The sequence below is a fragment of the Saccopteryx bilineata genome, chromosome 3 (assembly GCF_036850765.1).
Source record: "Saccopteryx bilineata isolate mSacBil1 chromosome 3, mSacBil1_pri_phased_curated, whole genome shotgun sequence".
Taxonomy (NCBI): Eukaryota; Metazoa; Chordata; class Mammalia; order Chiroptera; family Emballonuridae; genus Saccopteryx; species Saccopteryx bilineata.
In genome coordinates this window covers 277672048-277686387 of record NC_089492.1, presented here as the reverse complement: position 1 = coordinate 277686387, position 14340 = coordinate 277672048, and the positions used below count along the sequence as shown (strand labels likewise).

Sequence of the window (14340 nt, the reverse complement as noted above, 5' to 3'; positions counted from 1 at the left end):
GCTGTTTTGTGGGGAGGAGGTGGGCTTAAGGCACTGAGGCCCTTTGGCCCAGGAAGCACCAAAGGCAGGTCTGGGCCAGCAGGGAGGAGAGGGAAAATGGAGAGGTGTGTGGGATTGGAGGAGGGGACTGCTGTCACACACACTTGCCACCATAGTCAAGTCTCTGCTATGAGCCTTGGTCTCATCTATAAAGTGGGGATGAATCATATACCTGCCTCTCAGCTGGTTTATCCAACAGGAGCTATTTGCTTCATTATTTGCTTATGCCCATGACAGAGGATAATGCTGGTAGTGGTATTTAGCGTGGACCTGACCTCACTGTTGGTAGGTGCTCAATAAATAATAGGGTATTGCGTTATCAGCACGGCTTCCTGGCCTGTCCTCAGAGGCCATGTCACTTTCCCAAGTGCAAGCTCCAGGGAGGCTACAGTTCTTGAAGTTGTTGCAAAGTCCACCAGTTCTTAGGTAGCTAAGGAGCCACACTGAAGATAGAGGGCTTGGCTCCGGAAGGAGATGCTCCCTCGTCGAGGGCTGAGGAAGGCAGGATTGGGCTGGAATCAAGAAGTCGGGGTATAGGAGGAGGGCCTTGCTTGGGGCCTGGGCGCTCTCGTGGTTGCTGGGCTGTGCAGAGGAGTTACTTCCTGGTCCAGGACCAGTCGGGGCCAAAGTTTGTTCTGATTCCCTCCTGCTTCTCTTAGTGCCATCTCCCCATGGATCAATATCTGGGCCTCTGTTTCTTCTCCTGGGTCCCTTTTTGTTGATAGAAGTAGAGTCTGGCCCTGCTCCAAGGTCATCCATGGTTTGTTTCCTTGCTGGACCATGAACCCTTTAAAGATAGGATTGCCTCTGGGCTCTCCTGTCCAGCATGTAGCCTGTAATCCTTGGTTCCTGAGCAGTGGGCTCAGCCCCTTCTGACCTTGATTGTTGGGCTGGTCAAGGCAGCACAAGCCTGAGTTGGCCCTTCTCCCTCACAGGTGGCATGGGTGGGGGTGGGGTGGGTGCTGAATCAGAGTATATGGCTCCTTGTGTCCAGCTTCCTCTTCCTGGCTGGCCCAAGGCTTGGGAACAGTGGCTGTCTTTCTGGGGCAGTCAGGGCTCCTGCCAGAGTATGCCTGTCGGGCATGGTCAGCTCTTCAGCAAGCCTCGGTCCTCCTCTTAACCTAGAGAAGGCCCCGGGTTATTGGTGTTGTTCTTGGCGGACCACCGGGCCCCTCAGCAAACAGGCAGGCGAGTGTGCACCCGGCCTGGGCCTGTTTGTGTTGGCCTCGCCAGGCGGGGGATTAGCTCAGCTGGGCTGCTAATTGCCTCCGAAGTGCCGGCCGGGATGCTGACAAGGGCTGGGCCTCTAGGCCCCTCCTTCCCAGCAGGCACTATGCCAGGCTAGGGGGCCTGGCCCAGAAGGGCCCCTTCTCTCCCCTGTCAGCGCCTGCTTGGCCTAGACCCTTGAGATGCGGGCAGGGGGTCACTAGGGCTGGCGGCTGAGGAAGGAGTGGGGGGAGATGCCTGTGAAGTCATCGCCTGGGCCAGGCCAGGCCACATCCCCCCCACCCCCACCTCCCTGAGACATCCCCTCACTCCCCCCTTCTTGAGTCAGACGCCTTCTCCTGAAGCTCAGCACTTTCTCCTCTTACTAGGAAGCTGCTGGACTCCTCTGCCCAGATGCCCTCTGGTTCCTCAGTGCCTTCCTCTCTCTCTTCTTGTATCTTTCTCACTCTGTTGCTGTGTCTGTCCTCCTACTCTCTGCTTCTGCCTCATTGTTTCTCAGCCTGTCTTAGCTGCTCTTAGTTGCACAGACCCTATACTTCCTTTTCCACCCTTGCTGTGTTTTCTGGCCCTTCCTTGGCCAAGATCTACCTTAGACGCTGCCTCTGGTCTCTCCAAATTTCCCTTAGACCACTGGCTGCCATGACGGGACTGAGAAGGTCTACTTTATTGCCCAGTTTCCCAACCCACCCAGAGACCTTGCCTGAGCTCCGAGGGCAGCTGTCAAGGATGGATGTGGACGCAGCCTCTCCATGAGCTGAACCACTCGGACTGGGAGTTCTGCAAGCCTTCCATCCTTACAGATGGAGCCCTTGGGCCCCACTACATTTGCTTCCTACAGCTCTGACTCTCCCACCTCCACAACTGACTGTGCCTTCCTTGGGCTATGCTCCCTGTCCTAAGGCAGCTTCTTGTCCACATGGGGACCTTGGTTCAGCTTCTGCTGGTGCCTAGGGGCAGCTTTGCTATTGCTTTGCTCGTGGCTGCTTAGCTATCCCAGCCCCTGGGATTCTTTGTCTCTGTCTGTCTCCAGCCTGGGATTCTCTGCCCCTGAGACATATGCCTGCTTCTGCTTGCTGGGGTGAGGCCAAAGGAGGACCGCAGTCTTGGGGTACCTGCCTTCAACTCTTAAGCAGTTCCCCCCTGTCTCTGCTTTGCTCCTTGTTCTATCCCCTTTTCTGGTCCCCCCATCTTAGAGCTACTTTAACTGCCTCTTACACTCCTGAGAAGAGAGTAATACTAATATAATAATTGACATTTGGCCTGACCAGGCGGTGGCACAGTGGATAGAGTGTCGGACTGGGATGTGGAAGACCCAAGTTCGAGACCCCGAGGTCACCAGCTTGAGCGCAGGCTCCTCTGGCTTGAACAAGGGGTTACTTGGTCTGCTATAGCCCCACGATCAAGGCACGTATGAGAAAGCAATCAATGAACAACTAAGGTCTCGCAACAAAAAACTGATGATTGATGCTTCTCATCTCATCTCCGTTCCTGTCTGTCTGTCTCTGTCTATCCCTCTCTCTGACTCACTCTCTGTCCCTGTAAAAAAAAAAAAAAAAGACATTTGTTCAACTTTACATGTGTTATTTAATGTCCTCAATAAATAGACTATTATCATATTATTTAACCCCATTTAGGATTGGGGCAAGGGGAACGGTGCCATAATGTAAATGAAGAAAATGAGTCCCAGTGTGACAGTGAGTTGTCCAAGATTCCTTATAGTGAAGGGATTCCAACCCAAGCCTGTCTTGATTGCAAAGCTTTGGTCCTTTTCACAGTTGTAAAAACCGGTTGGGAATGGACACATACATCTCTTAGCCGTCCTGGACTCTATGTTACCAGTCCCCTCCTCTCCTCTTTGACCCTGATTTGAGAGTGAGGTGTCCTTTCCTATTCACCCGTAGTCTAGACTTTATATTGTTCCCCTCCCCAATTCTTCACAAATTTGTATGTACTCCTGCTGTTCTGAAAGCACTTTGCACCAGCCCTTTTATATCCCACTAAACTTCTGGAAAGCCAAGCAGTTTCCAGGCTGGAATGAATTTGTTGCAGTGAGGGTGTTAGGTGGAGAGACTGGCCGTGCCCCGCTTGGTGGGGACGTGGACTTCTCCAGAGTAAGCTTCCTCAGAAGCCACCTTGGGTCTCCCCATCAGTGTGACTTGAGTTATGGTATTTTCCATCCAGACACCTCATTTTGATTGGGCTCCAAACCTGGAGTTTACTTCTAGCCATAGGCTTTGAATCCTTGTGTCCTTGACAGGAACTAAGTTCTTTTCCTTTTGTCCCCTATCTCCTCAGTTGGCACTCACTTCACTAGACCCTCACTTGTCAGTGTATCTGTCCCTGTTCTCCACATCAACACTCAAGAACGGTCCTGAGGCCTTGGCTTCGGCCAAGGTTGAAATGGCTGATCATTGCTCAGTGAAGTGCAGCAATAGCCTCTGGATGTTAAAAGTGAATTCCAGACAGCGTACTGGTGGGCCTTTCACCTGTGGCCATCACGCCCCTTACTCAGAAGGAAAGCAGGCAAACAGGGGGCCCATGTCTAGAGAGTGCTGCTATTTACCTGCTTTTCTCACGTCCTTTCCCAACTCTCTCTTCTCCAAAAAAGTCACCACCACAATTGCAAGATAAAGAAATAATCATTTTATCGTGCATCAGACTATTTCATGGGGATGTCACAATGGCAAGGAGCCGAGTATAAAAATTGGAGGATGGGGTAGGGCAGCAGAGGGGCAGCAGCATCCAGAGCTGGGGCTTATCCAGCCCAAGGGTTCAGAGGACATCACCTTTGCCTGTGGCAAGATTAGTGAAGGTTTTGGACAGGACTTGGACCCCCAGGCCAGCTTCCAGAGTGGGTGGCTGTCAGGCCTGTGCTGATTCTTCCTCTATTTGGGACAGTTTGGAGGAAAGTGTGTCCAAGGAAGCTCTATTTTCCTGTGGCAGTGGATCCCTTTGGCGTTTGGGGTGCTGGTTGTTGATGGTAGGCGGCTGGACAGAGGTTCCTAGAACCTAGTGTGCTTTACCAAGTTTATACCTTTCAGAATCCAAGAGGCTCAGCTTTGAGGAGCCCCCTGCCAAGGGGGGAAGGTAAGACCTATGAGTAAGCACAGACCATCTTTGCTGCTTCTGGGGGCATTGCCCAACATACCAGCATGCAGCCTGGACCTATTATTCCCCTGGCTCAGGGGAAAGGACTTGGGGATGGGGGAAAGTGGCTCAGCCCTATCTCTGGAGAGGGAGGGGTCCCCAGTGCTTCTTTTGTCTGGGTCTGGCCTTTGCCAGTGAGGGATAGTATTTTCCCTGGCATTGAGCAGACAGCTGAACAGAACCCGCCAGAGAAGGAGGGAGCCCAGCTGGGCAGCTGTGGGGACACTTACTCGGCTCAGCTTTCATCCACATCAGAGCCTGCCTGCCCCAAGATTATCCCCACATTCAAATGTGGCTCCAGCATCTCACTTGGTTTTGGCCTTCTTGGATGGACATTGAGCAGAGAGCTTGGTTGGAGACCAAGAGTATTGACCTCTTCGTGAGGGAGCCAACACCAGGAGGCACAACCACCAGGTCTGGAGAGCTTCTATAGGCCAGAGCCCATATTCTCACTTCAGGGCTTTGAATTCAGACTTTGAACCTGGGCGCCTAAAGCATGGGGTCTGAGAATCTCCAGTGGGGCTCCCAGAGCTCAAGACCTGAAACTAGGAGCCTAAAGCCCCAGTGTGGGGGAAGCCTGAAGGCAGGACTGGCAGCGGGGTTCTCTGGTGGTTGGGAGTCCACCCTAGAAGCAGCTGGTTCAGGCCATTTTTGTTGTGTGCTTGTCTTGCTCACAGAAGTCTGGACTAGACTCCTGATAGTTTGGTTGGTGTGCAGGGCCAGGCCCGGGCTTATAGTGCTGTCTCTTGGGACCTCTTCATTATCCATGGGACCCCGGGGCAAGAGTGCATTCCAGATGTCCACTTAGTCCAGGGGTCGGGAACCTTTTTGGCTGAGAGAGCCATGTACACCACATATTTTAAAATGTAATTCAGTGAGAGTCATACAATGACCCGTGTACGTTATGCATTATCCAATAAAAAATTTGGTGTTGCCCTGGAGGACAGCTGAGATTGGCTCCAGCCACTCACAACTATGAACATGAGCGATAGGAAATGAATGGATTGTAATACATGAGAATGTTTTATATTTTTAATGTTATTATTATTTTTTATTAAAGATTTGTCTGCAAGCCAGATGCAGCCATCAAAAGAGCCACATCTAGCTCGCGAGCCATAGGTTCCCGACCCCTGACCTAGTCCCTCAGAGCCTGCTCTGCCTTCAGGAACTGTGTGGGCTCTAGCCAGCCTGTGGCCTGTGCCTCCGTCTGCCTTGTAGCCCCTCTTCCTCCAGCCAGAGGTCCCCCCACCCCCAAGGCTCAGACCCAAGAAGACCTGCAGTTTCTGGGCCTTTGGGTACAGGAGCCCAGGAAGAGCCGTAGCTGGAGGAATTTTGTGGCTCTGCCTCTGCATCTTGCTTGATCTGGGATTGCCCTCTCTGCTGCAAAACAGGCACAAGCATCCCTGTCTTCTCTGTCATCCAGTGAAATGTGGTTGGGAGAGGGCTATTTTACGTGGCCCTTTCCTCTCTGTGTGAGCAGTTTCCATTCTCAGTTTCATGGAGGAGCAGCATTGAGGAGGAGATGCATGAGGGCATCACTGCAGAGGCCCAGCTGGGGTCTCTGGTCCAGGATGGCAGCTAGGCCTGAGGGGTCTAGGGAGTGGAGATTTTCCTCTCTGAGGGGAGGCCAGGCAGGTTGGGCTCCAGGGTGGGACTGTAGGGCTTCTCTTGCCCTCATCTCACCTGCTTTTCCTGCTGAGAAGGTCCCACAGAAATTGAACCTTCAGCTGCTCTTGGAGGGCTAAAGTTAATCCTTTGCCCTTGACCTGGTACCTGCCCATTTCCTTTCCGGTGGGCTTGAGAAGACACAGTTACCATGCTGAAGCTGCCAGGGGTCTGTGTGTATGTGTGTGAGTGCAACTTCCAGCAAAATGGCACTGATCTCCCCGCTGTAGGGCCACCCCTTTCCTTAATGGCAGGGTCAGTAGGCACGTGGCTATAACACTCCTGTTACCCTCTTCACGTCTACAAGTAGAAAAATGGATACAGATAACAACTGAGTGGTCAGTAGCAGCCACATGTGGACAGCCAGAAGCATGAGCAAGGTCCCTTTGGTCAGTGGCAGCCACAAAGGCCCAGGCTTGAGGGAGACCCCAGTTGGTGCCCTTGGGGTCACCTGCCTGGTTTCAGTAATAAATAACATGAGGACCCAAAAACCAAACCAAAACAAAATATAACCAGTATCTTTTGGGGTAGATGGAAGGGTACTGTTTAAATTATGGGCCTTCCCCAGGCCACTAGGTGGTTGCTGGGCGTGGGCAGGTGGCAGTCACCGGCACGTGTGCAATTCTACCAGCCGCTGGCATTGCCGGCACTTGACGAAGCAGCACCAGTGGAACTTGCAGCTGCAGCGCTCGGCCAGCTCCACCTGTGCTGTGTGGAAGCCGCGGCCGCAGCACAGCAGCTCACAGCCGTCGATGGCCTTGGATGTCTTGTTGCATGTGCGGCCCCTTGTGCCCAGCACACCACTGCGCATGTCCTGCTCACAGAAGTCTGGGCTGGGCTCCAAGTACACCAGGTCCTCATCCGTGTGTGGCTTGAACTGTGCGTTGCGTGGTACCAGTGCCCTGGAGGAGCCCACACGGCGTGGCTCTACCTCGGTGGCGCCATCAAATTTCTCCTTCAGTGCGTGGCCCACCTGCCGGAAGGGCGGCACAGCTCGCCAGCATGTCTTCACCTCGCAGGAGCCTGACACCCCGTGGCACTTGCACTCCACCCGCATGTGTGTCAGGATGGCCTGCAAAGGGCGGGGAAGGGAGAGTGCCATCAGCATATGTCAGGGAGGCCAGGGAGGTTTGCTGGCGGCAGACGAGGGCATGGCTGGGGGCATGCAGCAGAATGGAAGCAAGATGCACTGTCATGCTTCCTCTGTATTAGGCACCTGTTGTATGCTATGGTGGGCCAGGAAGCTGTGTTGGGGACAGTCCCTGCCCTTGGGACACTTGCAGTTGACAGGGGAGAGACATTTTAAAGGGCAGTGTCATATGAAATAGCAAATGACAAGTGACATGATAGGGAAGAACACAGCTGCATTGAATCTGCACAGGAACCTTGGTGAGTAGGTGTTGAGAAGGCAGATGGTATCAGAGTTGGCACATAATCTTTGTTGGACATAGAAGGATTCAAATCCTAGCTGTGCTACCTGTTAGGGGTGTGTGTGTGACAGAGAGATGGAGACACCTATACACATAAATACGTATGGATGGGGGGACGTGTGACTATGCGGGGGGCCACTCCCACTGTCCCCCACCCTGCCGTCTGGTACCCCACTGGCCGACAGGAGTATTCTCTGAGTAGCATGTGGGTGGGAGAGTGTTTCGGGGACTTTGCCGAGCGCGCCCTGCCCCTGCGATGATGGTGGCGGAAGACATGCCATGCTACCTTCCTGCCAGCCTCATTGTTGTGGAGGTTCATGAGGGCCCGGCTGGACGAGGCCCCCTTGCTTCTCTCCCGCACATCCACGAACGACTGTGAGAAGGCCACGCCGTAAGCGATGTTGTCTGAGCATCCTGACCACTGGAAGCCTGGGGGGCGGGGGCAGAAGGGGCCATGGGTGAGGGACGGCCAGGCCACTGCTCTCCCTCTCACACCTCAGCACCTCCTGCACTTACCCTGGGGGCTGACCCCATGCACTGTCCGGTCACAGCCGCACTTTTCCAGCTCCCCACTACTGCATGCCCTTGTCACTGCGAAGGCCACACCTGCTGAAGAGATGGCGTACACGAAGGCCGCCTCCCGAGTCCCTGTGGGTGGCAGAGGGAGGGCAGGGCTGGGTCCCAGTGCTCTTCCCTGCACCCTTCTTTTCAGAGGTGGGGGGGGTATATGGGACCTGAACGATGGCAGCCCACGGAGAAAGCAGGGCAGGCTAACTCCATGGGCCAGGAATGACACTGCTGGTGATTAGTCTTGTCACGTGGATGCTAAGTACACTTGCTCCATGCCTGGTCTTTACATGTGCTGAGCATTTCATCCTCGCAGTGCCTGTGAAGTTAGTACCATCATCATCCCCACTTTACAGAGCACTCACTCAACTTGTCCCTGGTCACGGTATGTGGGTGAGCAGGCAGACAGTCCAGCTTCATTGCTATTAGCTTTTGTGGGGTTACTGTTCCCACAACCCCTCCAGAATGCAAGTGATGTTCGTGTCATTTTTGAGAGATAAGACAGGCCTAGAGTGGTGAACTGACTTACCAAGACTACAGAGCTGTGAAGGGGCAGACTGAACTGTCAGCCCAGGTCTCGCTTCCTCTAAAACCTGTGTTCTTTTTGTGTCTATTTCCCAGCCAGCCCCCACGGGCTCTGAGGGGTCCCCCAACCTTAGGATCCTGCCCCAGCCTTCCTGCTCTGGCTGGGCTCATTCCTGGTCTCTTTAACAGTAAATTGTAATCACAGTGGCCCCTACTGTACCTTGATCACTGCTGATGAGGGCATGCACTCTTCCCTGGGTACCTTTCTCTGTGCCTCTTTCACAGATGGTGCAGTGCAGGTTTGGGGAAGGGAAGTGATTTGGTCCCAGTCACCCAGCTAGGAGTGATAGAATCAGGACTCAAACTCAGGTCTGCCTGCCTCTGGGCCTGTTCTTTCCCTTCTGCCCATGACTTTTCAGTGGTTCTATTTTGGTGCCTGCCCTTGCCCCCCTGCCTGAATGGGTGTTTTTATCCTCCTAGGAACTGTGCCTCAGGGGGTGTAGCTTCTGTGGAGCCTCTTTCTGGGGGTGTGGGTGGTGGGAGGGAGCGTGTATGTGTGTGTGTGTGTAGTGCAAGTATGGTGCATGTGTGCACGGCTGGCTGGGAGTGTGACCAGACAGGCCCAGCTCCTCTCCTGGGCCCTGTGAGGGCCTCTGTGTGCCCGTGACTGTCCTTCTGTCTCTTGCTGGAGTGTCTGTGTCCGCAGGAGTGGAGGGGGCAGGTTTTGGCCCCGTGGTTGGCAATTACCTCTGCGACACCCAGGCCTGTGCTCTCGGCTGCCCTGGGGAGCAGTCGCCGTGGTCAGACAGAAACAATCACCTCCTCTGTGCCCGTGTCTATGGACAGGCAGCAGAAAAAGCTGAGCTGGGGTGGGGGCAGTTCAGGCCCTGGTGGCTCAGGATGCCCTGTTCTTGGTTCGGCCCTTGAACTGGAAATACTGCCCACCACCCACTCACCACTGCCCAGCCTCTGCCCTGGGATGGCCATTTTGGGCCGGCATCAGGGGCCTTGGCTGGGGCCATGGGGGCCTCGACAGCCTGAGATGGAATCCTCTCCAATTTAATCGAGGTTAATAGCAGGATCATGTTGGTTGGTTTTGTGCTGTGGCCACGCAAAGAGAGACAACTTTAGTTTCTGGTATTTCTGGTATTTCCAGGCCTGAAGCAGCACAATTCTTTGCCCCAAAGACCAAGGGGGAAGGGAAAGCAGGAGATAGGGCCTTGGGCCCCAGCTCAGCCGGCATGGTCCATTCTCCCTTGCTTCTCCGGGCTCTCAGGCAGCCCTGGCCCATGCCAAGCTCTGGCCTCACCTCCTTCCTTGAGTGATTGTGGCCCTGGGAGCAAGTTGCCCAGGGAGACCTCTGTCTCATTCCCCAAACCAACACCTATCTGCCAGGATTCTGGGTCCTCCTTGCCCTAGCTTTGAGAACAAAGATGCATGGTTTTCCCCACTTGGGAGTGGGCCTGAAGGAAAAGATTCTGGAAGGAAGATAATAATAAAAAGAGCTAAAACGCCTGACCTGTGGTGGCGCAGTGGATAAAGTGTCCACCTGGAACACTGAGGCTGCCAGTTCGAAACCCTGGGCTTGTCTGGTCAAGGCACATATGGGAGTTGATGCTTCCTGCCCCCCCCCCCTGCTCTCTCTCTGTCTCTTTCTCCTCACTAAAATAAATAAATTTTTTAAAAAATGAGCTAAAGCTTATAGAGTGCTTACTCTGTGCTGGGCATCCTCTCAGTGCTTTCCATAATGTATATACAACCCTATGAAATAGAGACTTTTAAGCCTCATTTTACAGATGAGAAAACTGTGGCACTGAGTGGGGAAACAGCTTGTCTAAAATGACCCAGCTGGGAAGTGGTGGAACCAAATTCGAACTCAGGAAGCCTGGCTCCAGAGTTTTCAATCTTGACATTATCCCACCCACCTCATGGCCAAAGCCCCTAGGAATATATGTGCAGCCCCTCTCTGCCCACCTCCCATGTTTGAAGCCAAGAAGGTCTTCCTTAGGTTTACCCTAAATCTCACGTGTTGTAGGACAAGTCCAGTTCCTTTTGTGGGTTCTTTACTTGGGGATGGTGAGCAGTTGACCTCTGTGCTTAGCATAGGAGGCTCCAGGAGGCCTGGAGAATGTGGCCAAGCTACCATGCTCCTAAAGCTGATGTTGGCTCCTCCAGCTTTTTCTTTTTTCTTTCTTTTTTTTTTTTAAGTGGGAGAAGGGGAGATAGTGAGATAGACTTCCCACATGCACCCTGACCAGGATCCACCTGGCAACCCTGTCTTGGGCTGATGCTCAAATACTGAGCTATTTTTAGTGCCTGAGGCCAGTGCTCAAACCAATCAAGCCACTGGCTATGGTGGGGGGGGGGGGGGAAGAGGGAGGAGGAGAGAAGCAGATGGTTGCTTGTCCTGTGTGCCCTGACCAGGAACTGAACCCAGGATGTCCATAAACTGAATCGACCTTCTATGCACTGAGCCACCAGCCAAGGCCTCTCTAATTTTTTCTAACTGACCCTGCATCCCAGCCCTTTGACTCTGTTGTTTTGGCCCCTCTTGGTCCTCCACTCTGCTTGGGTGCCCAGGCTAGAGCCTTGCTCACTAGTGGGGCACCTGGCAGAGACCACTGAGAGAGAAAGATTGTGGTGCGCTTGAAAGTGTAGCAGAAGGGAGTTCCCTAGCCACGTGGTAGATAACTGCTCCCTGGTCAGGGTTTTGCCTGTTCCAACTGCAAGAGAAAGACAGTCTTGGCTTTGTCCTCCTGGGACAGCAGAGCTGAGGAAAGCAGGACTCTAAGGTGCCAGCAGCCGCCCTGCAACCTCTGCCTTTTCCATAGAGGCATCTGCCTGTCCCACACCCAACTTCTTCCTGCTTTTTCTCCTTCCCAGGGCACCTTCTTTGCCAGCTCCTGGTCTAAATCCTATGTGTCCTCTGTGTCCTGCCTCAGTGCCATCTTTTTGAAGGTGCTAAGGCTGCCTGGAGCTGGGAATTCAGAGTTCAGCAATAGCTCTCCTTTCTGAGGGTGCCGGGGCCTTTGCATATGCTATTAAGGCTCACAACAACCTTAATAACTTGCTCTCTCCAGCTCTGCTCTATGGAGGAACAACTGAGGCTCAGTGACTTCTCTGGGGGACCTAGGCCAGTCCATGGCCAAGACAGAACTGGAACAAGTCCTGTCTGACTGAAGGCCAGTGCTTTTCTGAACACATCACATATGACATCTCTCCCAGATGTTAGAAGGAAGTACATTCTAGCAAGAAGGAATGTTTGGAGGAGAACCGGGTGAGGCTGAGTTGGGCTGGAAAGGGAGTCATGGGCATGGTGATGCCCTAAGTACCAGGCAAGGTTCCTAGTAGAAGTGCCATCCCCAGATTAAATCATGTGCTTCCAAAGCAGATTTAGTGGGAGTTGTAAGAAGGGGGGAGGACAGGCATAGTCTCTGAGAGACATCATTCCTCGTTCTCTCCCTATCCTTGCCTCCGGCCTGCCTTTCCAGTTTCATTTGCTCTCTTATCTGCAAAAGCTCATCTTTTCTTGAAATCAACCTGTGTCTGAGTCCTGGTTCTAGCACCTTCAGGAAGCCTCTCTGGATCTAAGAGACAATGTAGGAGTAAAGGCTTTGGAGCTGGACAAAGCTGTGTTAAGACTCTTACTAGTGCTTTGACCTTCCTCTCTCAGCCTCAATTCCCCAATTTGGACATGGGGAAATCCTGCTGGCTGGCAGGCAAGACCCTAGTGCTTCTGCATATCTCTCCCACCACCGTGGATTCACCCCACTGGCCTGCCTGTCCCTTGCAATCAGGATCGGGTCGCAGACCGTTTCATCTTTTAAGTGTCTTGTGTGTTTGGCCTCTGCAGTCGAACAGAAGCTCCTGGGACCAGGCTGTCCCTCATATTTATCTAGCCCCCAGCACCCAGCACAGGGCTGGCACAGCATGGACCCCTCACAGCTGCTTGGAGGTGGGTGGGGCTGGGCAAGAGCGGGGATTGCTCACCAGGCAGGCCCGAGATTGAGTCCTGGTGCTGCCACTTCCTAGATGTGTGATTTCAGCTTTCTTGTCCATAGAATGGGGCTGATAATAGAACTGACCTCATCATGTGGTTCTGGAAATCTAATGAGGTAAAGTAGGGAACCTGTTTAGTCTAGTCCTTGGCACATAGTAGGCGCTCAAGAGTAGCTATTGTGAGACTTACTGTTGGGTGATTAATGCCACTTTATTCATTTAGTAACAAATATCAGTGGGGCATGTACACTCGGAGGGCTAGTCAGTTGACCATGTCTTTGCCGTTGGGCTAAAACACTTTCTTAGGGAAGACTCTTCCTTTGCTGCCTCAAACGTTTATCGACCACCTGCTGTGAGCTAGGCCCTATACTCTGCACTAGGGGTACCGAGGTGAGAGATGAATTTGTCCTCAAGGAACTCCCAGTGCCAGCATGTCTCAGGGGCTAAGATGCCACCTCCGCCCCCAGCCTGTAAATTATCTGATGGCACCAAGTGGTTTTGGATCTTCTCTTCGCTAAGGCCAGTGCACCGCATCCCTTCCCAGCCATGGCAGCCAGAGCCCGAAGGGGTCTCAGGGCTCCCTGTGTCCCCTTTCTCAGGACAGAAACTTGATCAAGCTCCCAGAGTGAGGGGCAAAGAGGCAGGGGGAGGCCCTGATGTTGTCCACAGATGAAGGGAAGCAGGAGGAGAGGCATCTGCATGGCCCTTCCCACGTCTCCCTGTCCCACTCAGGCCAGCTACGCTGAGACCAATCCCCCTCCAACCCCATGCACCCTGCTTACAGCCACCTCCAACATCCTGGCCTTCCCTCCCATCTTCAAACTCTTTTCATCCACTCAACACATACTTATCAGTTATCTACGATGTGCAGGTGCTGCTCTAGGCACTGGCATGAAGCAGCGACTGAAGGCACAGAGTCCATTCCACATCTGGCCCTTCATGCCTGCTTAGCCAAGAATTGCCACCCATCTGCCCCGTTCCTGTCTTCCTCAGGTGCCAATTTTACCAAATTGCTGGTAGATTTTCAGCCTAGAGCACACATGGCCCTGACTTACATATTGTCTCTACCGGTGACCATGTTCTCACCATCTGGTCTTGCCTCAATAGGACAGAGGCAGGGTGGCTTCCGCTACGTGGGGGTGGGCAGAGTACAAAGTTGGAGGCTGTGAGGCCCCAGGCAATAAGAGAGCCCGAGGAGGGTCTCTGTGGGAGCCAGTTAGCCCTACAGGCATCATCTTTTTGAATCCTGATGAGTCCTGGAAGGGAGGTTGGTTCTAGGATTGTCCCACTTTACAAGGACAGAAGGACCTTACCCAAGATGTCACAGCCAAGAGATGGCAGGTCCCAGACCTGGGTGTGTTAACCACTCTCTGCTTGCTGAGCCCCTTTCTCAGCTGGGAAACCGGAATAATACTACACACTTGCAGAGTCAGAAACTGGAAAGGCCGGCCGGGGGCAGCACACGGGAGGCCCTCAGCAAGCGGGGTTTCCTGGCTCTGAGGGTGAGCTGTTAGCTTTGGCCTCTTCCGTGTCTGAGGTCATAACCCCAGCCAGGCAGCTCATGAATGCAGTAACTGGCCAAGCCCCCCAATTCCCAAAGCTGGGGGCTGAGAGGGAGACCTGCCCAGACCGGCTGCTGCTGCTGCTGCTGCCGCCGCCGCCAAAAACGACAGCAGCTGGTGATGACGGATGGCTCTTCTTGGGGCAGGGTCTACACCACTAAGGGCTGCCATGCATTACG

General features: G+C 53.5%; 1 protein-coding gene across 1 annotated transcript in view; it reads right to left on the bottom strand.

The window, feature by feature from the left end:
• Positions 1-3894: 3894 nt before the first annotated feature.
• The window catches only part of WNT4 (Wnt family member 4), a 28032-nt gene continuing 17586 nt past the window's right edge, over positions 3895-14340 (bottom strand). Inside the window, exons 3-5 of the mRNA XM_066270159.1 lie at positions 8025-8156; positions 7795-7937; positions 3895-7150 (exon numbers count right to left, since the gene is read on the bottom strand). Coding sequence (XP_066126256.1) covers positions 6683-7150; positions 7795-7937; positions 8025-8156 — 743 coding nt within the window. The 3' untranslated portion in view covers positions 3895-6682. The remainder of the gene's footprint in view (positions 7151-7794; positions 7938-8024; positions 8157-14340) is intronic.